Source organism: Sinohyriopsis cumingii, chromosome 13 (genome assembly GCF_028554795.1).
Source record: "Sinohyriopsis cumingii isolate HCF-2022 chromosome 13, ASM2855479v2, whole genome shotgun sequence".
NCBI lineage: Eukaryota > Metazoa > Mollusca > Bivalvia > Unionida > Unionidae > Sinohyriopsis > Sinohyriopsis cumingii.
Genome location: NC_142973.1, coordinates 66,844,794 through 66,869,774, shown reverse-complemented (window position 1 = coordinate 66,869,774; position 24,981 = coordinate 66,844,794). Strand labels below are relative to the sequence as shown.

Below are 24,981 nucleotides of genomic sequence, written 5' to 3'. Positions count from 1 at the left end.
TAAAAAAAAGCTAATGCTGACAAAGCCAATCTATGTTGGTTGTTGTTGTTGTTGTAGGGTTTAACGCCATTTTTCAGCACACGATAGGCTATACATGGCGGCCAGTATTAATGGTGGAGGAAGAACCCGGGAAATCCCCGGAAAGAACCACCGACCCTCGAGAAGTTACTGGCAAGCTTTCTCACATATCCACATTGGCTGGATCCGAGATTCGAACCCCTGCAGACAGAGGTGAGATGGCAGTGATCCGTAACGGAGAGCGCTTTAGACCACTCGGCCACTCGGGGCCCCCCAATCTATGTTGGATCATCGGTGTTGGACTTGTCAAAGCTGCTCATGTACGAGCTTTACTATGACGAGAGCTGTTTTATCAGAATCGGGTCAAGATGCTGTACACCGACACTGACTCGCTGCTGATGCATATCACCATCGACATAGCACAACCAACTTTGGCCAACGAATTTGATAATCACCGAGTATCCGAAACAACATCCACTGTTTAGTAACGCTAATAAAACGGTTGTTGGCAATTTCAAAGACAAACGCTCGGGTAAAGCAGTCAAAGAGTATGTGGGACTGCAATTCAAAATGTCCTCGATTGTGGTTGGACCACACGCATCTGACAATAAACAGAAAACGAATGTTGTTCCACGGGTGCTTGCAGAAAAGGATCTCAAACACGAACTGTACCTGGACTGATTTAGAGACCAACGCAAATTTGAACACACATCAAAATGTACCTGGACTGATTTAGAGACCAACGCAAATTTGAACACACATCAAATGTACCTGGACTGATTTAGAGACCAACACAAATTTGAAAACACATCAAATGTACCTGGACTGGTTTAGAGACCAACACAAATTTGAAAACACATCAAAATGTACCTGGACTGATTTAGAGACCAACACAAATTTGAACACACATCAAATGTACCTGGACTGATTTAGAGACCAACGCAAATTTGAACACACATCAAATGTACCTGGACTGATTTAGAGACCAACACAAATTTGAACACACATCAAAATGTACCTGGACTGATTTAGAGACCAACACAAATTTGAAAACACATCAAATGTACCTGGACTGATTTAGAGACCAACGCAAATTTGCACACACATCAAATATGATCCAATCAAAGGCAAGTCTTATGGATGTGTACCAGTTGTCCCCACTTGATACCAAGCGATGGATTCTCCCCGATGGAATCAACACTTACACGTTTGGTCATCGTCCTGTTACAGCTGATACTGGTAAACGTGTTAGCACAAATCCTGGTGGTAGTTCCATATCTACTGGAACAACTTGAAATTCCTCTTGCACAAATGCACAGCTGGCAGTGTTTGGTCCACCAGATGACGGTCCCAATTAGTAACATGTTGGTTGTCATAGAGTAGCAATCTGTTCCGAAATCCTGAATACATTTACGGACCATACTGGGTCAGTGGCATGATGTTGTCCAAGATGGCTGTTGCAGTAGCCATGCTGGATGTCCGGGTTGCGTTATTGTCAATTAGGACCAACTAGACCAGAGGTGGGCAAACTTTCCAGTGCAAGTGCCGCATAAACAAATTTACACTTTGTCGCAGGCCGCATAGTTCATTAAGTAAAATAATTAATATTTGAAATAGCAAACACAAAAGGTTGTTCTAAATAACATAATAATTAATTTTCAGTTGTTAATATGTTGTTAATATTTGAAAACTTAAACTTCAAAAGAAGCACATTTATTTGATAAACAGAGTAACATAAACAGTGCGAGTCAGTGCGAATGATGACTTGTTCCTAGGCCGCTTGAAAACCCTTAGTGGGCGCATGAAAGCCTGCGGGCCGTAGTCTGCCCCCCCCTGAACTAGACCCTGGAATCATGTGTGGCTATCTTCCAGGTCATTTAGGAAGTGTTAACAAATTTTTGGAAATGCTTGGGTGGATTTAAGACAATGGGCACCAGGCTGTCCCATAAGCTCTTCTGGTCTATGACCAGTAGAGCGAAAAAACCAAAATGACGAATTCTAATAATTAATTTTTTTTTATTCAAACAGCAATAAAGTTGCAAACAATCTTAAGCAAGTTCTTAAAATTCTGTATACATACATGTACACATAACAAATATTTGATAAAACAATGATGTTTGTGATTGAAGTAGTAAAAGTGCAAAATGTGACTTTTACATTTAAACCTTTAAAATTGTGTTGATTTTCACATCTTCTCCATTTTTAGTATGAAAAACTGTTAAAAGCACAAAAATGCAATTAAGTGTGTTAATGCCTCTTGCAACACAAATGCCAAAATGACAATGTTGTAAACAAATCAATCAAATACCCACATCAGAGTATTATGGTCTACCTTCTTCTTAGACCGCCCAAAAACATAATGCATCTGTCAAAAACTGAGAACTAATACCAAATTTAACATAAAAAAGAAAAATAACTGAAATGCAAACTTGACATTTGCCAACACATTTTTGATTTTATCATGAAGAATGCCCTAAAAGGATTTTTTTTAATGGCTATGAATATCAACCATCTTTTAATCAAGTTCAAAATAACATTTCTATAACTAAAAAAATTATCATGTATTTAATTGTGTATTTTGTGAAAATATTAATGCTGAATACACAAGATCAAAGTGTGTATTTTGTGCAAATATTATTGCCTAATACACAATGTTAAATATGATGAAATGTTATTTTTACTCAATTACCTGTATTCCCCATATGTAATGCACATACAACCATGAATAGCATAGAGATTTCTCCCATTACGTCAAGTACTGATGTTGTGTGTCTGTTCTGTTGGCATGAAATCATCTCTTGATCAAAAGAATCTTAGAACCAGGCCTAGAGGTTGAATCAGAGATTGAATTTTCACTATCAGCCATCAGGAAAGACCTTTTAAAAACTCTAGCTCAAAAAATGTATGATTTCCAGGCCTGGTCTGCTAGTTAAGTGAATGTTAGCAAATCATTAAGGTGACATGTGAATACATTATAAATATGTCCTCAATCTTCTGTATGTCTGTTAAAACTGAAAATGGCACTTAATGGTAGAATTGGAAAACTGGCTTGGTGAGTTGAAGATTGAAATTATTCTCCGAGTTTCATAAATTACATTTCAATAAGCAGAAAAGGTATCGTTTTGTGGAAAACAAAATTTATTTAACAAAACTGCAGATTTTTCTAGTGAAATGATCAAATTACATTTGGATAATGCAAAGATTGCAAAGATTGTCTTTTCCTTGTATGCAGTCATGAGATCTTTCTATGACATCATTATGACATCATAAGGTGATATTACACTTAAGCGATACCAAAAATCTGAGATAAATTTATGATGACCCAGAGAGATATCTAATTTAGGTGATGTGAAAATTGTGAGATATATTAATGACATGAGAAGATGATCATACACATAGATGATACTGAAATATATGAAGTGCATTTATTACATCATAAGGTTAAACAAACCTCAATAATATTGAAAACAAAGAATATCAGGTCCCACAGTGGGACTCATGCTCTATTATCCAAAAAGAACATCTAGGAACTCTGGATAAGACCATTTCTTTTTTTTAACTATCTTGAAACTACCTCTGATATTCTAAAATTAGCTGCTGTGAAATTGTATGTAAAACTGGCACCATTTTCATTTAGGACAAACAAGACACCATAAAAAGAATTATGGTGAAAACACCGTGCCAATACGACCATCCATTCAGAAGAACTGGTGACAAGATCTTCAATATGTTCATTGTGGCAGCCATACTGGATATTTGGGTGGCACCATTTTCATTCAAGACCAAGTAGATATTGTAAGAAGTCTTTCGGTGAAAAGGAGGAATAGTGACAAGATTTTCAAGATGGCTGCCATAGTGACCACAATGGGTATCAGATTGGTATTATTTCACTTAGTATCAAGTAGACATCATAAGAAGTTTTGTGGTGAAAATCTCAAGTCAGTATGTCTTTCCATCTAGGAGGGGTAGCAATAAGATTTTAATTGTGGCAGCCATACTAGATAACGGACTGGTACATTTTTTTAATTCAAGACTGTCATGATACTATATCAAGTCCTTTGGTGAAAACCTGATGCTGATGGGACTTTTTTTATGCAGAAGGAGTTGCAATAACAAGATTTTCAAGATGACTGTTGTGGTGGCCATACTAGAAGTCAGATCAGCACCATTTTGATTTAGGTATAACTAGAATGAAACACCATGCTGATATGACCATCCATTTAAGTGGTGTAGCAATGACAAGATTTTCAAGATGGCCACTTAGGAATTTTCTTCCTTTAGTACAGGCAACTAAACAGTTTTAACTGTACATGAAATCTGCATAATATATACATAAAAATTCGATAAATGGAAAACAAAATCACTAAGCAATGTTCAAGCAAATCTAGATAAACTTAAAACTGTGAAATAAACTTTAAAATGAGCCCTTTCCCCATACCTGGTGGTAGACACCTTTAATATGCAATATGAATTTAAAATATGTGACATACTGAAAACAAAAATGGTGTTAAACCCCATAACAACAACAACACATTGAAAATTACCTTTACAATGCAATAAACAAAAGAAATTGAACAAGGCAAATTAAAATTTGCATAAAAGTAACCCAAAAGGGTTTTACACTATGGAAGTTCATGCATTACATGCATAGTTTGTTTCATAATCAATAATGAGATATGGTATAAACAGCAATTTAAATCTAGATGTTTATTATCCAAGACTTTCCAAATGCATATATGCAGCATACTTTAGTAATTTAATGTAATTACATGTATCAATGACCTGGGGGTTTCCCCAAGTACCTCAATGATCACTTGCTTTTTGTTAAGGTCTGTGCAGTTTGTTAAGAGTAATCAGTAGAACAAATATCATAGACCCTGATCTGCAGGCACATTATGCTACAGCAGATCAGGATATTTTTTGTTTGCAGATTGACTCGGCTTATAAGCGAGTATGTATGGTATACTACTGCACATCAGCGTGTACACTATATGCTTGATGAAGATTTCAAGTGAATAAATTACACCCTAACCTGCCAGTTCTACTTTATGCCATGGCAGATCTGGGTCTGTACAGTATGCAGCTACACTCATGGCAGATCTGGGTCTGTACAGCTACACTCAACTTATAAGTGCATAAGGCAACCTCTTATTTTTCATACACCATCATTTCTTTAAAAACCTCGCCTACATTTTTTTGTGTACACACATTAAAAAACTACATCTTGGTAAAAGTCTGCACAATTTATTATCATATAATTGATGTTTTCACCTTCTGAAAAGCCCCAAAAGTGTGTGAAAAATTATATACAATGCAGTAATACAAAGTGACTGGATGGTGTAACTTGATGTTTGTATAAAACCAAGTGCTTCCAAATATACAATTATGCACAATGCATGGATAGTAACTCTACATTAATAGTTTGGTATACATGAATATTACAGAATAAATGAACAGTATGGCATACATTAATATGGCATATGTGAATAGTATGGCATACATTAATATGGCATATGTGAACAGTATGGCATACATTAATATGGCATATGTGAATAGTATGGCATACATGAACAGCATCCATTAATAATATGGCATACATGAATAGAATGGCTTGCATCAATAGTAAATAGCATGATACTTAAATGATGAAACTTGGCATGGCAGTTTTATCAAAGGACTAATGTTTCAGCTCTGTATGGCAGGACAAATTTTTAGCCCCTTTAAAGGTCAAATTCTACCAGTTCTTAACTAATAATTTTCATTAAAAAATGTCTAAAATAACAGTAACAAATAATATTCTTATACAAAGTACAAAGTGTAAATACCAATTTGTTATTTCTGTATTAAAACAAAAACAAATGGTAACAGCTATGTTACATTCCACCTGATGCTGCAGGGTGTTTACATATCATCTGCCAAATGTGATGGAATACATACCACCTCAGACAAGTGCGACAGTGTACCTCATCTCTCTAATGTGATGGAATACATACCACCTCAGACAAGTGTGACAGTGTACCTCATCTCTCTAATGTGATGCAACACATTCTATTTGAGACAACTGTGACATCATGCACACCATCTGTCACATGTGCAGCATGTACCTCTCTTCTCACTAATGTGATATATTGCATACCATCTCACATGAGACTGCAATGTTAACATCTCAGTTGAAATGTAGACAAAATAAATTGATTTGGCATTTGCCTCATTAAGTTTTCTTGTCAAGATACTTTTATGTTGAATAACTATCTTGTTTGATTATTCAGAAAAAACAACAACCTCAGCTGTACAATATCTATGATTGTCTCTAAAAAGTGTAAGGTCCCCTCTAACAATATTTCAAGGGTCTGCTAATAAATTTTATCCCATTGTTATTCATTCCCCGAATAGGTTAACATTTCATTCCAGAGGGGATATTCATGAATCAGAAATCCCCAACTATGTAGAAACTCTTGATTGACTTCAATGTTTCTGTGGGACAATGAGCGTGCAGCATACAATCTGTCAAAGATGGCTGCCAAACGTTTTCCAGGTTGGTCAGAATGTGTCTGAAGGTAGTAAATCAAACAGCTGATGTACTTCAACTGAAGGTTCCCAATTTTTTCTGGCTCATCCAAGGTGCATCTGTCTGCAAAATGCCAAAGATAACCATGATTTTTTAAAAGAGTTTACTTGTGCCATTTTATACAGTCCCAATATTTTTTGTTTTACATTAATATATAATACAGTACTCTCCCACAATAAAAAATTTCCATGGAAACCAACGAGTATAGCACTTACTGTGATTGCCTTATAATGAAGAAAAGGAATCATATAATTCTACTACTGAATAATGAAACAGGAACAATGTTATAATGAAGGGCCTTATAACAGGAACAATGTTATAATGAAGGACCTTATAACAGGAACAAAGTTATAATGAAAGGCCTTATAAGTGGAAATGTATTATAATTAAGGGTCTTATAACAGAAATAATGTTATAATGAAAGGCCTTATAAGAGGAACTGTTATAATGAAGGACCTTATAAGAGGAACTGCGTTATAATGAAGGGCCTTTTAACAGGTACTATTATAATGAAGAGCCTTTAACATGAACTATTATAATGAAGAGCTTTATGACAGGAACTGTGTTATAATAAAGGGCCTTTTAACAGGAACTGTGTCATAATGAAGGGCCTTATAGCAGGACCTGTGTTATAATGAAGGACCTTATAACAAGAACTGTGCTATAATGAAGGGCCTTATAACAGGAACTGTGCTATAATGAAGGGCCTTATAACTGGAACTGTGTTATAATGATGGGCCTTATACTGAGGTAGAGCTGTAGTATCATGTTGCCAAGATAGTATTACCAACTCTACAAGTACAGTAGAATCTGTCTTAAAAGACCACACCCAATAATGGTCCCTCAGGTCACACAGTCTTTCATAACAGATCAAAACACTATATATATGTAATTAATAATAAAGTGGTCTCTCAATACAAGTGGTCCCTTATAGCAGTAGTCTCTCAATACAAGTGGTCTCTTATAGCAGTGGTCTCTTAAGACAAGTTGTCTCTTGTAGCAGTGGTCTCTCAAGACAAGTGGTGTCTTATAGCGCTGGTCTCTCAAGATAATTTTATATATATTCATGCCATCACATTTGAAACTGAAGACAAATGTATGCTTATTCTGCAGGGATGGATTAATAATTTCTTGTTGCAAAGGTTTAGGTATTGAGAAAGGATGGTTTATTCAGTTAAAAATGTCAAACATTCTATTACTGAAATATGTACCTCTACTGGGATTCAGCTGAATCCTTTGAATTCCCTCTAGATCCACTATTGATCAGAGATGAGAGATTGTGATATTAAAGAAACTAAAGATTATCTTGTAAATGGACAGGAGCCACAATGGTGAATGGGGAAATCAAAATTTTATTAAGTTTTCACGAATATCAAGTTGGAAAGTTAGCACATGTAATTTTAAAAATCTGTTCAGCTTCCAACTATTTTATTCTATCCTTTTATGTTGCATTTCTATGATTTCTGATCAGTTCACAAAAAACTGCACAAAAAAAACGAGTTAAACAGCATGAAAATATCCCCATTGATTTTTTTCATTGATACTTCAAATTCAAGGAAAAATATTCATTTATATTAATATGCTTTTCTTTTCTTCTGTAACAAACCAAATTAGATTTTAGCACTGCCCAAGTCTGACTTTTTGACTGAAGCTAATATCTAATATTTATTTTAAAAAAAGACAAGGAGAAAAAAAATTACCGGTAAATGTCAAGACGATAGCTCTAATCAAGGCAGTTTCCTCGACAGAGAGTTGCAACTGCTTCAGACTGTCTGAAAACTTCATCCCTTCCTTTATGAAGTCTTCAGAGAAAAATTTTGACATGTCGGATATATGCGCATCAACAAGGTCTTCTCCACCACACACCTGAAGCTTGGAATCAACTGCTTGAAAGTAACCAAACATCCAGAACTCATAATGGGAAGCTGAAAGAAAAAGAAAATTACCTCAGTAAATCTAAATTTTATTGAAACCAAAGCATGATTCTAGTCCCAAGCTTTACCTTTTTCAATTTAAATAATCTTTCACTCAGTAAACTTAAAAAAATTCTAAAAAAATGAACACAGTTTTCAGTATCAAATTTAAATTTACACTAAAATTAATCCCTTAAAACCAAAACTTAAGCAGGGTATGAGAGTAAAATAAAATCAACAAAGAAATGTGCACAAATGTAATCCAAACAAATGTACTGCAATCCAGATTACCTCAGTTATTATAAATATTGATTTTAATTTGATGTTTTCTTACATGTAAAACGTTGTTTATGAGTGGACATCTGATCACATCTACCAATATATCTAAGGTGAAAATAAGAGAAATTGAAAATACTGAAAATTGAACACTTAATTTTGATGTGAATGTGGATACATTTTAGTATTACTATTAATTCAGAAGAAAAACAAAACGATTTTTTTTTTTAATATGATATTTTTGGAAAACAAAGACATCACAACTAGATTTTCCATCTACTAATCACTGAGCAACGGTCCGAGTACCATTTCAGAAATTTTAAGTTTACCGCACACTTGGCTTCTCTACAAACAACTTTGTCTGTGAAACTAAGCTTTTATATCAAAAGTGCATCTTTCATTGCCCCCCCCCCCCACTATCAATATTGACATTTGCAAATTACTACAATAAACAATAACTAATGTTTGATACTTTAATAACGTTATTTACCGATAATATTTAAAAAGTGTCCAAACGATCAACTGAAATGAGTTGACTTGACACATGCCCATGACCACTTGCTCTTACGTGGGTAGGATTTGCATGCCTTCTAACTTTATGTGGGTAGGATTTGCATGCCTTCTAACTTTATGTGGGTAGGATTTGCATGCCTTCTAACTTTATGTGGGTAGGATTTGCATGCCTTATAACTTTATGTGGGTAGGATTTGCATGCCTTCTAACTTTATGCGGGTAGGATTTGCATGCCTTCTAACTTTATGTGGGTAGGATTTGCATGCCTTCTAACTTTATGTGGGTAGGATTTGCATGCCTTATAACTTTATGTGGGTAGGATTTGCATGCCTTCCTACTTTATGTGGGTAGGATTTGCATGCCTTCTAACTTTATGTGGGTAGGATTTGCATGCCTTAGAACTTTATGTGGGTAGGATTTGCATGCCTTAGAACTTTATGTGGGTAGGATTTGCATGCCTTCCTACTTTCTGTGGGTAGGATTTGCATGCCTTATAACTTTATGTGGGTAGGATTTGCATGCCTTCCTACTTTATGTGGGTAGGATTTGCATGCCTTATAACTTTATGTGGGTAGGATTTGCATGCCTTCCTACTTTATGTGGGTAGGATTTGCATGCCTTATAACTTTATGTGGGTAGGATTTGCATGCCTTCTAACTTTATGTGGGTAGAATTTGCATGCCTTATAACTTTATGTGGGTAGGATTTGCATGCCTTCTAACTTTATGTGGATAGGATTTGCATGCCTTATAACTTTATGTGGGTAGGATTTGCATGCCTTCCTACTTTATGTGGGTAGGATTTGCATGCCTTCTAACTTTATGTGGGTAGGATTTGCATGCCTTCTAACTTTATGTGGGTAGGATTTGCATGCCTTAGAACTTTATGTGGGTAGGATTTGCATGCCTTCTAACTTTATGTGGGTAGGATTTGCATGCCTTCTAACTTTATGTGGGTAGGATTTGCATGCCTTAGAACTTTATGTGGGTAGGATTTGCATGCCTTAGAACTTTATGTGGGTAGGATTTGCATGCCTTCTAACTTTATGTGGGTAGGATTTGCATGCCTTCTAACTTTATGTGGGTAGGATTTGCATGCCTTCTAACTTTATGTGGGTAGGATTTGCATGCCTTCTAACTTTATGTGGGTAGGATTTGCATGCCTTCTAACTTCATGTGGGTAGGATTTGCATGCCTTAGAACTTTATGCTTCCTCCTTTAATTGAGTTTATACAGATGATGTAATAACATCCTAACTCAACTACCTCAATCAATTGTAACAATACAACAAACACTTCCCATAAAGTTGGCACACAATAAGGTTATTGCAGAAATATACATGGGAAATGATGTGATACTCAGGTCACACTTTTAACATCTGAATACATGGGGGATTGTTGTTGTTGTTGTTATAGGGTTTAACGCCATTTTTCAGCACAAGATAGGCTATACATGGTGGCCAGTATTAATGGTGGAGGAAGAACCCGGGAAAACCCCAGAAAGAACCACCGACCCACAAGTAGCTACTGGCAAGCTTTCTCACATATCCACATTGGCCAAGCCCGAGACTCGAACCCACGCAGGCAGAGGTGAGATGCCAGCGATCCATGACGAAGAGCACTTTAGACCACTCAGCCACTCAGGGCCCCAAATACAGGCGGAAATGGCATTTATGTTTAAAGTAAATTAAAAGGTATAACTGAATTATGAATTTCACTTGACAAGACTTATTTAACTGGTATTTATTTCTTAAAGTATTGCCACCAGATAGCATTACTAACATTTCAAGTGACTGATATTTCATTGTATATTGATATTTACAGTGTATAAATTACTTCTTCTTAAAAGTTTCAATTTCATGCTTTTGATTCAAACATCCCTATGCTGTTGCTTTTATGACAGAATGAGCAAGATATCAAGGCTTCAGTTGTAAATTTTAATCACATTCTATTGATGTTCAGCCTATAAGGGTATATTTTTTAAATCTTCTGTAAAAAAAAAGGTATGTAATGTTCTTCACAGCTGCAGTGTCTAATTTTGATGGTTTTCTCTACCCCATATGCATGTATATAATCATGTAACACTGGTGTTGTTTAACAAAAGTGATGTTTCCATGTTTGACTAATTTGCTGAAATTCAACCACATCAATTATAATCTCTTTACATTATAATATTAAAGCAAAAATGGTTCATATTGTTTCACCTTTTAACAATTTTGCCACATCTCTGGCATTAATGCTTCGGAAGCCAGGAATGACCTTTGCAAAATTGATGACCTGCTGAATATAATGCTCCATGGAACGTCCCTTCTGATCAAACATTGTCAGTCGGTCATCTGGATCCAAACCAGTCTCTGCAAAAATCTGTTGGAACTCTTCTGTTGAAATATTATTCTCTGTGCCAAACATTTCCTTCTTGATCTTGTAACGCTCCTGTAGAAGATAAAAAGGATCAAGTTAAGGAAAATAATTAACAATTCTATTAAGGTTTTCTATAAAGAGCCCATTTTAGTGATAGTGAACAACAGTTATTTCCCTTGGTCCAAGATCTTTAAAAACAATGAACAGTTCAGTGTTTCTTTATGTACCAATCTGATTAAAATCAGATCTCCACCATTATACATGAAAATATGACAGCGGCCACATAGGGGTTATGTTCTGTTAACCTATATTATTACCATAATTGCTAATTTTATCAACCAATCAGATGAAATCTTAAATCTTTACGTTTTGAGACTGAACAGTGTGGATGAAGAGTATGAATGTGTATTGAACGATTTGATTCACTTTCAGATTTTTGAAAGCTGATTTTCCATGGGCTAATTCAAAATTTACTAGAATATGACCCTTAAACGGATGTCATCAGATCTTCACATAGGACAGCAGAGATATGATTTTAATCAGATTGTTTATGTACAAGTTAGGGTTTCAATCCTCATTTTTTGTTGTTGCTTTCTTCATAACCATAAAGACATCCATTAAGTGGACCAGAATGCATGTATAGAGGAAGAATAGACAGGGGAGAAAGAATGGCCATAAATTAAAGATGTTTATTAATATATATAAAGATACCAAAACAAAATAATTAAAAAAACAAAGAGAAACGGCACGGATATTTTAAATGAGGTTTTAGATATTTCAAAAGTATGTAAGTCTTAAGTCAGGTAGGTTGTGGAGGCAAACAAACAGAAATAAAAAACAAAATGATGAAGAAGAAAAAAACAGCTTACATGGATCTGTTCATGGTGCTTCTGGACCAACTCCTTGTTTTCAAAATATTTCCTGATGTGTGGATACATGATGTCTTGGCATGACACCAATGTGTCAATCAAGTTTTTAAGCTCCACCTCCTTCTCTGGCTCATAACCAGCTGGACTCCTGCTTTCCTCACTTTCTAGTAAGCTGTTACTGTCGCTATCTGGAAAGTATAGAATAAAAATGAACAAATTTTGAAGTACTGATTTAAAGTTTAGTGCAGTGATCCCTCGTTGAAAGGGTTCTCGATACAACCTTCTTAATAGTAATACCATGGTACTGTATACACTCACTTAAACTGCAAGCAACAAAGATCCTCATCTGCCATCACATAATGCGCCTGCAGATCAGGGTTTATGTTGTTTGTTCTACTGATTACTCCTTACAAACTGCATAGACCCAGATCTGCCACCACATTATGCACACTGATTCTATTAGAAGTGTTACATTCTGTTTTACTTTGTTTACCACTGCTACTTACTTTTTATCTTTAAGTAAATGGACTGCGCCAGTGGGTTTGTGATCAGAGCATCCGCCTCAGATGCAAGAGGCTGTGGATTCAAACCCCGGCCAAGTTATACCAAAGACATAAAAATGGTACTAACAGCTGCCTCACTTGGAGCTCAGCATTAAGAGGTCAGTGTTAAGTCTGGTTGGCCTGTTTTCAGGATAATGTGACTGGGTGGAACATGATGCTACATGTCTGCCACATTGCAGACATCATTGCGATATGACTGAATTTTTTTTAAAGCTATGTTAAAAGTCCAAATCACAAACACACACATCTTTAAATGAATAGTTACCAGAAATAATGTAGTTGCACATCATTATATCTTCTATTCTTGTATTTTTAATTTTTTATATACTGTTAAAGGACCAACCATTTAATTTTTATCATGGAGAGCAAAGGGGGCATGGGTGTTTTTTGAACCCAGGAAATTTGTTTCTTTTACCTCAGGATAATTTTTTCTCAACTAATATAATGAATAAAATTAGTTTTTTTTTCTTCTACAAATGAAAGAAAGAAACCTTTTTCAATTGATTTAAGGGAAGGAATTTTTTTTCCAAAATATCTTATTTCACTACAAATCAGATAAAGAATTTTGTTCTTCAAACTATCTGGTTGCTAGTTAATTTTGTTCCAAAATAATCTAGGGCCCCTTTATGAAATTAGAACAGTCACTCCCTTACAACTAAGCCTTGATGAAGCACACCTCTGTACAAGATTCCCTAACTTATAATGAAGAAAAGGAATCATATAATTCTACTACTGAATAATGAAACAGGAACAATGTTATAATGAAGGGCCTTATAACAGGAACAATGTTATAATGAAGGGCCTTATAACACGAACAATGTTATAATGAAGGGCCTTATAACAGGAACAAGTGGGTTAAGTTTTTTTTATGGCTTCCATAAATAGCAACATAAGGACGGGTCAATTTCTTTTACTCCCCGAAACAGTAACATGAAGATGAGGTACTTATTTAGTCTCCTCCATTGGTCATTTGTTCTTTCAATTGAACACCTCAAGTTAAAGTTCATGTTTACACAAGTATTCTTTCGAAAAAGCAATTAACCAATGGATACAATAAGTACAGAAAAGACAATCCACACTCTGTAAGTGAATTTTAAGAAATAACTGCTAGTATACCCGAAATATCCATTGCTTCCTTTTTTGTTTTCTGTTGGACCGCTATATGGCTTTCATAAGAATAGGCGCTGCTGGACTTGGACACAATTATTTCTCTCCCTTCAAGGCTGCGTGCCTCAATGATGGCCTTTGTTCTGAGGGCTATTGAGTAACGGCCCCTACGGACACCTGTAGTATAAAATGACACCCAATAATCACGTGTAATATCATGTAAATACATTTCATTTTGTATCCACATGATTTGAGGAGAGATTTTTTGTAAACCACTAAATTTCAAAACAATATTTTAAAATATATTTCTACAAGCTCAGATTACTAGAATTTCCATAATTAATAATTCCATTGTTCAAATTATTTAATTGAAGCTGGAGGTATTTCCCTTCTCTAAACAGACATACCACATATACTTGCTTATAAGTTGAATTAAACTGCAAACAACAAAGATCCAGATCTGCTGTAACACAATGCATTTGCAGATCTGGGTCTATGTCTTTTTGTCCTACTGATTACTCCTATCAAACTACACAGACCCAGACCTGCTAGTGTATTATGCAATGGCAGACCTGGGTCTGTATGGTTTACAGTTCGACTCGACTTATAAATGAGTATATACGGTATCAAGCAAGGAAAACATTTTAGAGCTTGTTGTTTTAAAGACATTTTTCAGCCTATGATCAGCAATGATGGCAGCCACTATATCTGGTGATGGAAGAACACAGGAACCACAGATGGGAAGCTACTGTTCAGCCCAAGACTTGAAACCATACTGACAAGTGAGATGTCAGTGATCTGTAAAGGGCAATCACCTTAGACTACTCAGCCACACCAATATTTTAAAGTAATTCAACAACTTTTGCACTTATTTTCATTCATATTATGTAAAATAACACAAATCTTTTAAACTTGTATGCAAAAACATAAAGATGCTACACAATGTCCACTCTGCTACACATGTAAAATAACACAAATCTTTTAAACTTGTATGCAAAAACATAAAGATGCTACACAATGTCCACTCTGCTACACATGTAAAATAACACAAATCTTTTAAACTTGTATGCAAAAACATAAAGATGCTACACAATGTCCACTCTGCTACACATGTAAAATAACACAGATCTTTTAAACTTGTATGCAAAAACATAAAGATGCTACACAATGTCCACTCTGCTACACATGTAAAATAACACAAATCTTTTAAACTTGTATGCAAAAACATAAAGATGCTACTTCAACAAAAGTTCCAATCTGCTACACATGTAAAATCACCCCCTCTTTCCCATAAAAAAATAACTTCAGTGTGACCAATTTATTTGTTTTGTTTTTTTAACCAAATACTGTACTACCAAAAATATTAGGACAGATAAAAATTTGTATTGTAACAACAATGTAATTCAAACAGATGACAACTTTCATCCAACCTATGAGACATTTTATTTAACATGAAAAAGTTTCTCTCGATCTTTTATGTTCCCCAATAAAATTTAACTTCTAGATTTCAAAACTAATATTTGATTTATTAATTTTCATTTTATAAAATAAGGTTTCGGAAAAATACTAAAAAATTAAAAACATAGAGGCCTTAAATTGACAATATTAATACTATTTTTTTATATGCATTATATGTAATAATTTTCTGTTACAAATTTTACCATAGTCGCGACTTATTTACACCGTATAATAATGGAAACAGACAGTCAGTAAAATTTCCATTACCTCCTTTAGACATGCCCAGGGCAAAGCACTTCTTCAACCTGCAGGCAGAACAGTTGCCCAGACGGGTGTCGGTGATGGTACAGTCGTCGTCTTTAGCGCACTTGTAATTCTGTTTTTGGAGAAGGGCTCGTCGGAAAAATGCCTATAAATACACAAATAGCAATGAAATGATGGTTACATTTAACAAATATATAATGTAAATGAATTTATTTATTTATTTATTTTTTACAGAATAGGTGAAATAATGAATGCTATCATACTGAATCAATAGCAACCGGAAATGACTGTCGATATCTTACCTGGATATTTGATGTTTTTTAATCACTGAAGATGTTTGATGCCCTTCGTGAACTAATGAGGCTTTCCATATTTATACATGCAGAACACAGAGATCTGTAAAAACTTTTTTTGACAGACAGCGATCTTGTCATTTTGAAAGATTCAGAACAGGAGAGACAAAAATGTCAAAAGTATGACAACCTAGGTACACACATTTTCATTCGGATTATTTCCTTACCTTGCATGCTTCGCACGTAATTACGCCAAAGTGGAATCCCGTTGATGTTCCACTACACACTTTGCATGGTGGCAGTGGTACCGTGGTATATGTTGTGACCGTCCGTTCCGTTGTTGTCGGACCTTGATTTGTAGACGTTTTCATTTTACTCCCAAGTTGAAAATCTGAAGAAAAATAAATTAATATGACTTTTCTTGTATATGCAACACACTTTTGCTTAAGCAAGATAATTCAAAGAACCTCTGTGAGTATATTTAAAACTTTCATTAGAACAGACATTCTCCAATAAATGACAACGAAAGCAAACGTTAAATCCAAAACGGAACATGCTTTCTCATTTCCCTATGCCACAACTGCATATATAAGCCCAAAACGTCCACTCCAAAACATTCCCACTCTGTTCCTGTATTTTTCAACTAATTTGGTTAATTTTTTTATACTTGTGCAATTTAATTACAAACATCTTCTAAAAATATAATCCTGGCTATAAACAAAGATGAAAATATGAAGATTTACGGAACAGAACAAAACAAAACTTTTATTAATAAAAATAAATCTCAGGCCACACATCTGCATGGAAAATAAAACCACAATGCGGCTTTGAACTTGTTTTTTACTCGAAACGTTAACATCAATTATCAACAAGTACAAAAACAAGCAAACACAAGTACGAAAGCACGCATGATTGTAATGACTTGATCATTTTCAAATCATTTCTGATACCTAAACCTAAACAGCATTGAGACCTAATTATTCTCTCTGAATGATGACTTCTGTAATGGCACTTTTCTTAAAAAAATTAGCACTTTTCTTAAAAAAAATTACAACTATTTTGTTATACAAAACATACATTCGTACTTCCCTGCGTGTGTAAGTACGTATATATTTTTTTAACATAGGCTGATATATATATATATATATATATATATATATATATATATATATATATATATATATATATATGCAGACAAATTTTTATTTAAAATCAACATTGTGTTTAATCTTAAGAAACATTAACACACTGGAGCTATTTTACCGACGATAAACATGCAGATAACAATTTATTTAAACAACCGAAAGTGGAAACACGTACAATTTATTTATCGGTGAGCATGTACTGCCAACTGCATCAATGGCTCACGTGCATGGGAATTCTGCACAACGTCAGCTAACATTACGTATTTTAAATGTAATATTTATGTTTAAAGTTCGAGAAACATTGACTGGTATATACCAATATAAGAATCAATGCAAAACACTTTCATGTCGATTTGAAGTTATTCTTTAAAAGTTTACAGCTTTTACCACCCTTTGAAGATTAATTGATTTATATCTTTATTTCCTCCGTGATATGAACAGTACAGATTGATTGGCTGATATCTTTATTTCCCAATAATTGATTGATTGATACCTTTATTTCCTATTAACTGACTGGTTGGTATCTTTATTTCATATTAACTAATTGGTTGATACATTTATTGTCTATTAACTGATTGGTTCATGTCTTTATTTCATATTAACTAATTGATTGATACCTTTATTTCCTATTAACTGACTGGTTGGTATCTTTATTTCATATTAACTAATTGGTTGATACATTTATTGTCTATTAACTGATTGGTTCATGTCTTTATTTCCTACGTGATATGAGGAGTGCAATCAGCACAATGTAATAAATAAGGAATGAACAGTTGAAAATTTGGCAGTAATATGAGAAAAGAAAGTATAAAATATATTGTGATTAAAAAGTTTTTCTCAACTATAACATTGCTGTTATGTCAGGTTCTGCTTTAATGTCTGGTTTTGGCACACCCATCCGTCTACCAAAGTTTGCTTAACTCCATTATATAATTACAGACTAGATACTTGAGCTCGACAGGTTCTGTACTTTGACAAAAGAATGCGTCCCATCTTTTACCTTAAATAATTTAGGCACGCGCAATTACTATTCATAAAAGCTCGTCTTTCCTACAACACATGCTCTAGTTGTTTTGCATAAAAGCCAAGTCGTCTATTTGGGTCTCGAACATAACCAACACTTAAAACTACACAACAATAAGGTCACGAATTATGACGCATTGAGCCTATGTTAAGCTGAATATATGCCATGCTTTATTTATCCAATCTTTTGTCTTGTTGTCAAGGATGAAAAATACATGATTTTTTTTAAATAGCAAGAAGATATGCTCATTGTCATACCGGTTTTCGATTTTATGTAAAAGCAATATGGCGATATCACACGTTGTGACCTGAAACATGGTACATATTACACAAAAGATAATTTTGCATAATTTATTTGTGACCCTTTCTGAAGCTGCAAAATAAACAATCACCCACATCAAGCATAACTAAGAATAACAACAACCCCGACCCCCCCCCCCCAACCAAAAAAATTGCATAACTTAAAAGAACCCTTTTTATGGTTTAGTTCATTCGTTTCGTTCCATTTTCATTTCACCTCAATCTTTTCTAGAGTATGTTATAAAAACAAGGTTAATTCCTTCGCTATGTTCTGGGCCTTTTCATTTTGATATTGTAATGTATCCCATTCTAAACTGTATTATTTACAGTCCCGGCCCTAGGGCAAGGCGAACGAGGCAATCGCCTTGGGTCCAGCGCTTTCTGGAAATCAACTCCACAATGCAATTTTTTTTTTGCTTGGAGCCTCGCTCATCGCTTGTTGCATTGGGCCCCGCATGCTACCTTGGGCCCCACACATCCTAGGGCCGGGCCTGACTATTCCAGTTGAACTTTCCTAAAATGTGCTTAAAATCTTGTATACAGGCGTTAACTATAAAATGTCAATCAAGTACATGATGTCAGTATCAAGATTTTATGATGTTCAAAGAAGAAAACACTGTTGCATTCGTTGTCGTTGCCACGTGATTTTGTTCAGTATTTGCTCTTGTCTTACTCGCATCAAAATCAGTTAGATCGTACTTTTTTTGGTCATAAATGATTTTAAATGAATCTGTGTCTGGTGCATGAAAGTGAAAAATCATTTGTACTTAAATACCCCCACTTGAGGCCTTCGTCGGAGTCAACACGTTTACTGATACTTCTTAGTCAGTCACGTGTACATCCATGTGCCGCGAGTAGGGTAAACTCGACCAAACGCACGAACCAATTATGAAACTAAGCAACAATACTATTTGGGGATCAATGGAAGGAGTCGCTTGCACAGGTTAAGTGTATCTAAATTGTAACTGTTTTTAAAACTGGGACGCGCATATCTCATCTAAAGCAACATACGAAAAAACTACGCTGTTACAAGTAAGGTCATCCATTTCGAAAGTCTATTCGTTTATGAAACTGCTACAATAATGTCAAGGTCAATGAGAACATTGATTGTGCATATATATACATTATATTCTCAAACACAACGTTAAGATTTTGCTTTCTGATTAAAATAAACATAAGGTAGTCGCAAAAAAAACGAACCGTCTCAAAATGTATAACAGAACTGTATTTGAACATGCACGTAATAGGCGACAACTCGGACATGATGGAGTTATATACATATTTGAATGGATACCGTAGTCTCATCTCGTGATCATTTGAGCTTGCCGCCATCCAGTGGTGGCCTAACGCGGCGGACACGTGAAACGTATTTACTGCAAAGAAGCAAAGTAAATATCAAAATACGGAGTACGCACACAGCGATAGTCCGTTTTCAGTCATGTACATGAATGCCGGTCTTGAAAAAAAATCACTCCGATAAATCACTCGTGGTAAATTGGTAATGTATTAGCAATAGTGTACATTTAAAATCGGATTCAGTGGTTGCAGAGGTGTGAAAAAGTTATTTTTCTGTCACTTCAGTAAATTTTGAAAGAAGATTTCAAACGCCTGAAATGGGCCACATTCAGCTCAGTTTCACAAGTTGAAATGTCACAGTACCTATCTTTTGATTGTTGTGAACATAATTAATGACACAAAAAAATATATTGTTACGTAATAAAAAGACTATAATTATAAATTACTTATACAACTTTTTATAATAGAGTGTTTCAAAATATTAAACGATATATTAGCTGTAGCCGTCGGAGGGAAGTTTGCTATCAGTAACGTACTAAAGGGGGCGGGGGCGGACGGGGTGCTTGCTCTGGGCGCCAGGGATCTTGGGGCACCAAAACGTCTTTGGACCATCATTTTCACCCCGACTACTGTCTAGTCCGATACCCCCCCCCCCCCAAAGCTGTGTTGATACTGATGAACGATATGTTGGTATGATATCACCTGTTCATTAAACTGTGAAATTTTGGTGCATTCTGATCTTTCTGGAACAAACTTGCGTACACTTTTTCGACAAATACTGGTAATTGGTAACAGCCGTAGCTAGCGCAAACTTCAAAATGGCCACAGGAAAGATAGTTGTGGTATTCCACATGGGTTTACAAATCACCACACATAGGATTTGCTCGGGAAATATAATGCACGTATCACCGAATGAACCTTTCAGCCGACCGTAGCTCCACAGGCGCGAGAAATACCGGTAAGTGTAGAAAATGTACACCTACGTGTGCAATCAAAATTGACAACAGATTTTTGCAGCTTTTAATGAATACGCGATATCAGCCCCTAAACCAAAAATCAATATTATCACGGGGGAGGGGTTGATTTATCGACCTAGATACTGTACATCTGAGTAAGGAGGGTTTCGACAGGTTGACGTCTAAACATTTCATGCATCGGTTATTTTATTTTTTATACATGATTTTAATTAGCAACAATCTTGCAAGTCTTTGTAGAGTACATCTACATCTGCGTTATCTGAATAAAACATCTGGATACAAAATTTAATGCAAGAATCTATTATATATCTTAATATTTCGTCTTACATCACTGATATTAAAAAAAATAAAAAATAAACCCCTCTAGATGTTGAGAAAGACAGGCTGTGATGTATGTCACATGGTTAATCAAAGCCCCAGAACAAAATCGATCGCTGACGATATTCACAATTCAAATGTCCCATCACAACACCTTCAGAAACTGACCTAAACGCAAGACTTGACCCAGCTGTGACAGACTTACTGACTTGCATTATTACTGACACGGGTAACATGATACGTCCCTGTGACATTGGTGGTGGGGCGTACGAATACTTATTATTTCCGATGTAAGTAGACTTCTGTCAAGTCTGTAGTGGTCCAAGGGAAATAACTTTGACATAATGAGTGACGTAAACAAATGAACGCTTCGACTAGCTAGGCATACTCAGATAGGTAAAATGATTCGCAAGCTCTCTATCGTTGGGCATGCGCCAAGTACTAAATTATAACCCTGCTAGACCGGTCGGCATTACTAAGCAAGTTTAAAATTGAAACTACCGATCAATACAAGCTTATCAAATGTGCACATATCCCCCTCCCCCAGCAGAAAATTTAACCGGTAGTAAACTATGTTACATATCGTGAACATGTAGCCTTATTCTTTAAAATTCGCCAAATTAACGGACGATAAAATTTCTCTACCGTACTTATTTTGCCTTGTCGAAAACATTTATGAAAAATAGGACAGGTGCCGATTTCGTAACACAGTGCATGATCGTGCGTGTGTGTGTGTGCCCCTGTAATGTAATCAGATGATTGTGTATCCAGTGATACCTAACATTATGAATCGAAATTACATCCTTTATACCTTTTGACCAAAGTGGATCGAAATGTCCAATGAAACTTAAGAACACAAGCTAACACCAGTCTACGCAAACATCCTTATTGCTTTGCACGAAACATTCAGCAGGCATATAAACGAGCACCGGTGAACCTGTTGAACTAGGATGTAGAGTCGACACACGACATCTGTAAAACAATTCAAGTTATTCTGTTGGTATTCCCAGGGCGTAGATGATTGTTCGAGAAAAAAAAAAAAAAAACAGAGAGAATACAAATCTGATGCATGTATAGATGACATTTTATTTGATTCAAGATGAATCCCATCGCTATATATATATATGGGAATCATTGCTTAATTTTTACACAGACTACTCATTTTATGTAACTTTAAGAAAAAAAATATTTTTTATACCTTGTTTTTTTTTTGGGGGGGCAGTATTAATTAAATCGTTATAACTTACGTGTCTTTTTATCCAAACTTTCGAAAATGTTCACTCCGAACCCAGAATTTCAATTTAAATAGGTGAGCATAGCGTTAATAGAAAACCCTATCTATATCTTTCAAAATACAAGACGTTGAAGAATAGGCGCGACTATCTCGTGTCCAGTAATTCGGCCACTGGGCAAATGCACAAAATTAGCCCACTGATAAAAAGAGCGATTAAATTTACCATACATGCTCGAAATGACAGTTGGAGTACACAATCTGAAACTAATGGTGATGACATCCTCTAAATCTATATATTTATGTGAAATCCACATATACATAGACGCTTTATGTTTGTTCAAAACACAAGTGCTCGACGCGATCTTGATGTTGAGAAAAAAAAATAATCTGAAGGAAAAAATAATACAGTGACAAAAACACCCTAGATTACCCCCATGACCCGTTCTCACACAGGACCCTCTCTATCATACTATATAAGAGAGAAGGTACTTAACTTCCAAGTACTTGGTTTTACCCATGACCCTCGATTTCCTTCTGCTATTTCCATCTTTATAGTATGATATATATATATATATATATATATATATATATATATATATATATATATATATATATATATATATATATATATGAACGGGTCATGGGGGTTATCTAAGGTATTTTTTTCACTCTGTATGATTTTTTTCTTCAGATTATTGTTTTTTTTTCTTCTTCTCAACATCAAGCTCTCGTCGAGCACATGTGGTTCAAAATATATTTTTGTTGGCTACCTTACCTATAAAATCCAGTTAGATTTGGGCCAAACGGGAGGAACTGGTAGTAGACCTTATGTTGTGTGGGTGGGGGGACTCCATCACTTCTGTAATAAACAAACCCACCCCCTTCCTTACCCTTCCACTTCAAATTTTTCCCGTTTTCGACTAAATTCCTGTGGTACAACAGTTGTCGGTGTTGACCCCATTTGAATCATATGATATCCATCATGTGCTGTAAGTACATGTCGAACGATTTACAGTCGATTTGAACGAACATATTAACACTAAGAGATTTTGTTCTTTATTATAAATTAGTGAGAAAAGTTTTCAAAAATCCTTTCAAAGAGATGTTAGGAAAGCAAAAATACGTTCTCAACCTCATCCTACAGTTAAGAATAAAACAACCTTTGACCTAAATTTTAATTTAGTTGCATAAGCCTATCCCTTAAATAATATCTGCTGACTGACATGATAGAAAAACATAATTAAATAAATGACAAAACTAGTTCCTACCTTTGAATTAAAGTACTTCGACACTCCGTTTCTGCTGACTTTAGATTTGTGACAGTCGACGATCATACGAGTTTCATTAAACAAACCTGAATAGATCAATAGTCACATGATCGTCGACGGTCAAATGACGTCATGGGTTTGGGGCTCGTTAAGGGACAAGTTGTGCAAAAGGTTCATACTCTTGGTGCTTCGAGATAACACAACTATTAATACATGTTCATTGAGAAGGAGAGTTGTTAAAATGTGTACTTCAAATAAGGCACGAACAAATGTCAAGGATATGGGGTAAAAAGAAAAGTTGATGAAATTATATTAATTGCCCATTCATTCCAAATTTCGGAGAAACTAGGTATTTAACGCAATATACAATTTATTCATACAAGCTCGGATAATCCTACAGGACACACGGTACTAATGGTATGGAAAAATGGGAACCAGCCGCCTGGAAATGGGTGAACCTAAAATAGAGTATATATGGGTCTAGCTGACCAGGATTGATTAATAATGTAAGTTATGTTGCAGGAAAAAGAATCTTTTAAGAGCTTATCCTAGTTGTAAGTGAAAAAAATAGAGACATTGTTTTATTGATGGAATTTCAGTCCTTTACCAGTCTTGAGTTTGGAACACTCATTACTAAAATTAGCACCTGACTCTTTGGTGCGGGATCGAAAACACATGTTTCAAACACTTGCAGGTTCAGAAAATGCCGCGGCTTATATCCTTTCCTCTACACAGAAGCTGACATCCAGGTTTCATCTATACTGATAAATATAGATTTAATCATGAGCACTCAAAAATGTTAAGTTATTGAATTTTTAATATCATGGTGGTTGCATAGGTTTACTATGGGAACGGAATTAGAACTGTGAGTCCTACAACGTAAGGCACATCACCAGATTTTTTTGTTCTACACTAAAATAAAAAGAAAACAACATGTGCTATGTCTTACATTGTAGGACTAAAGCTCTTATAGCTTGACAGGGAGGTAGAACGAAAGAATCTGCAATCTCAAAATATTCTTTACTTGAAGAGGGTTTGAAGTCGATGAAATCGTTAAATCGTAAAAAGAGTCAATGATTTGGACCGATTTGGTATAATGTGATAAAAGCAATAAAACCTTAAGATTAGCAAAAATTTCACTGCCAGCCATTTTTTTTTTTAAAATTGTGTTCGCTTGGTATCTATCTCATATTTAACAGTTAAACAATTCAGTGCTACA

The 24,981-nt window shown here is 35.2% G+C and overlaps 1 protein-coding gene across 4 annotated transcripts; it reads right to left on the bottom strand.

Moving 5' to 3' along the window:
• Positions 1-2,014: 2,014 nt before the first annotated feature.
• LOC149785765 (vitamin D3 receptor B-like) lies at positions 2,015-23,889 on the bottom strand. 4 transcript variants are annotated; one of them, XM_089979665.1, is made up of 9 exons: positions 23,763-23,878; positions 23,270-23,481; positions 16,429-16,592; positions 15,912-16,053; positions 14,196-14,363; positions 12,517-12,704; positions 11,491-11,719; positions 8,287-8,511; positions 2,015-6,649 (listed from the first exon to the last, which is right to left on the bottom strand). In XM_089979665.1, the coding sequence occupies exons 3-9, from the start codon at positions 16,570-16,572 to the stop codon at positions 6,393-6,395; spliced, it is 1,353 nt and encodes a 450-aa protein (XP_089835791.1). In that variant the 5' UTR covers positions 16,573-16,592; positions 23,270-23,481; positions 23,763-23,878; the 3' UTR covers positions 2,015-6,392. The 4 variants fall into 4 exon arrangements, with proteins under 4 accessions (XP_089835791.1, XP_089835792.1, XP_089835790.1 ...); XM_089979666.1 differs by having other exon boundaries at positions 23,385-23,481; XM_089979664.1 differs by lacking the exon at positions 23,270-23,481 and having other exon boundaries at positions 23,763-23,889.
• Between the last annotated feature and the right edge of the window lie 1,092 nt (positions 23,890-24,981).

What these genes read in the sequence shown, in the direction of transcription:
- LOC149785765 (XM_089979664.1), bottom strand. Translation starts at nt 16,572, where the DNA reads ATGAAAACGTCTACAAATCAAGGTCCGACAACAACGGAACGGACGGTC. An exon ending in GGAAGCAATGGATATTTCGG is followed by an intron (nt 12,705 to 14,195) that starts GTATACTAGCAG and finishes TATACTTTCCAG; the next exon opens with ATAGCGACAGTAACAGCTTA. An exon ending in TATCGTCTTGACATTTACCG is followed by an intron (nt 6,650 to 8,286) that starts GTAATTTTTTTT and finishes GGCATTTTGCAG; the next exon opens with ACAGATGCACCTTGGATGAG.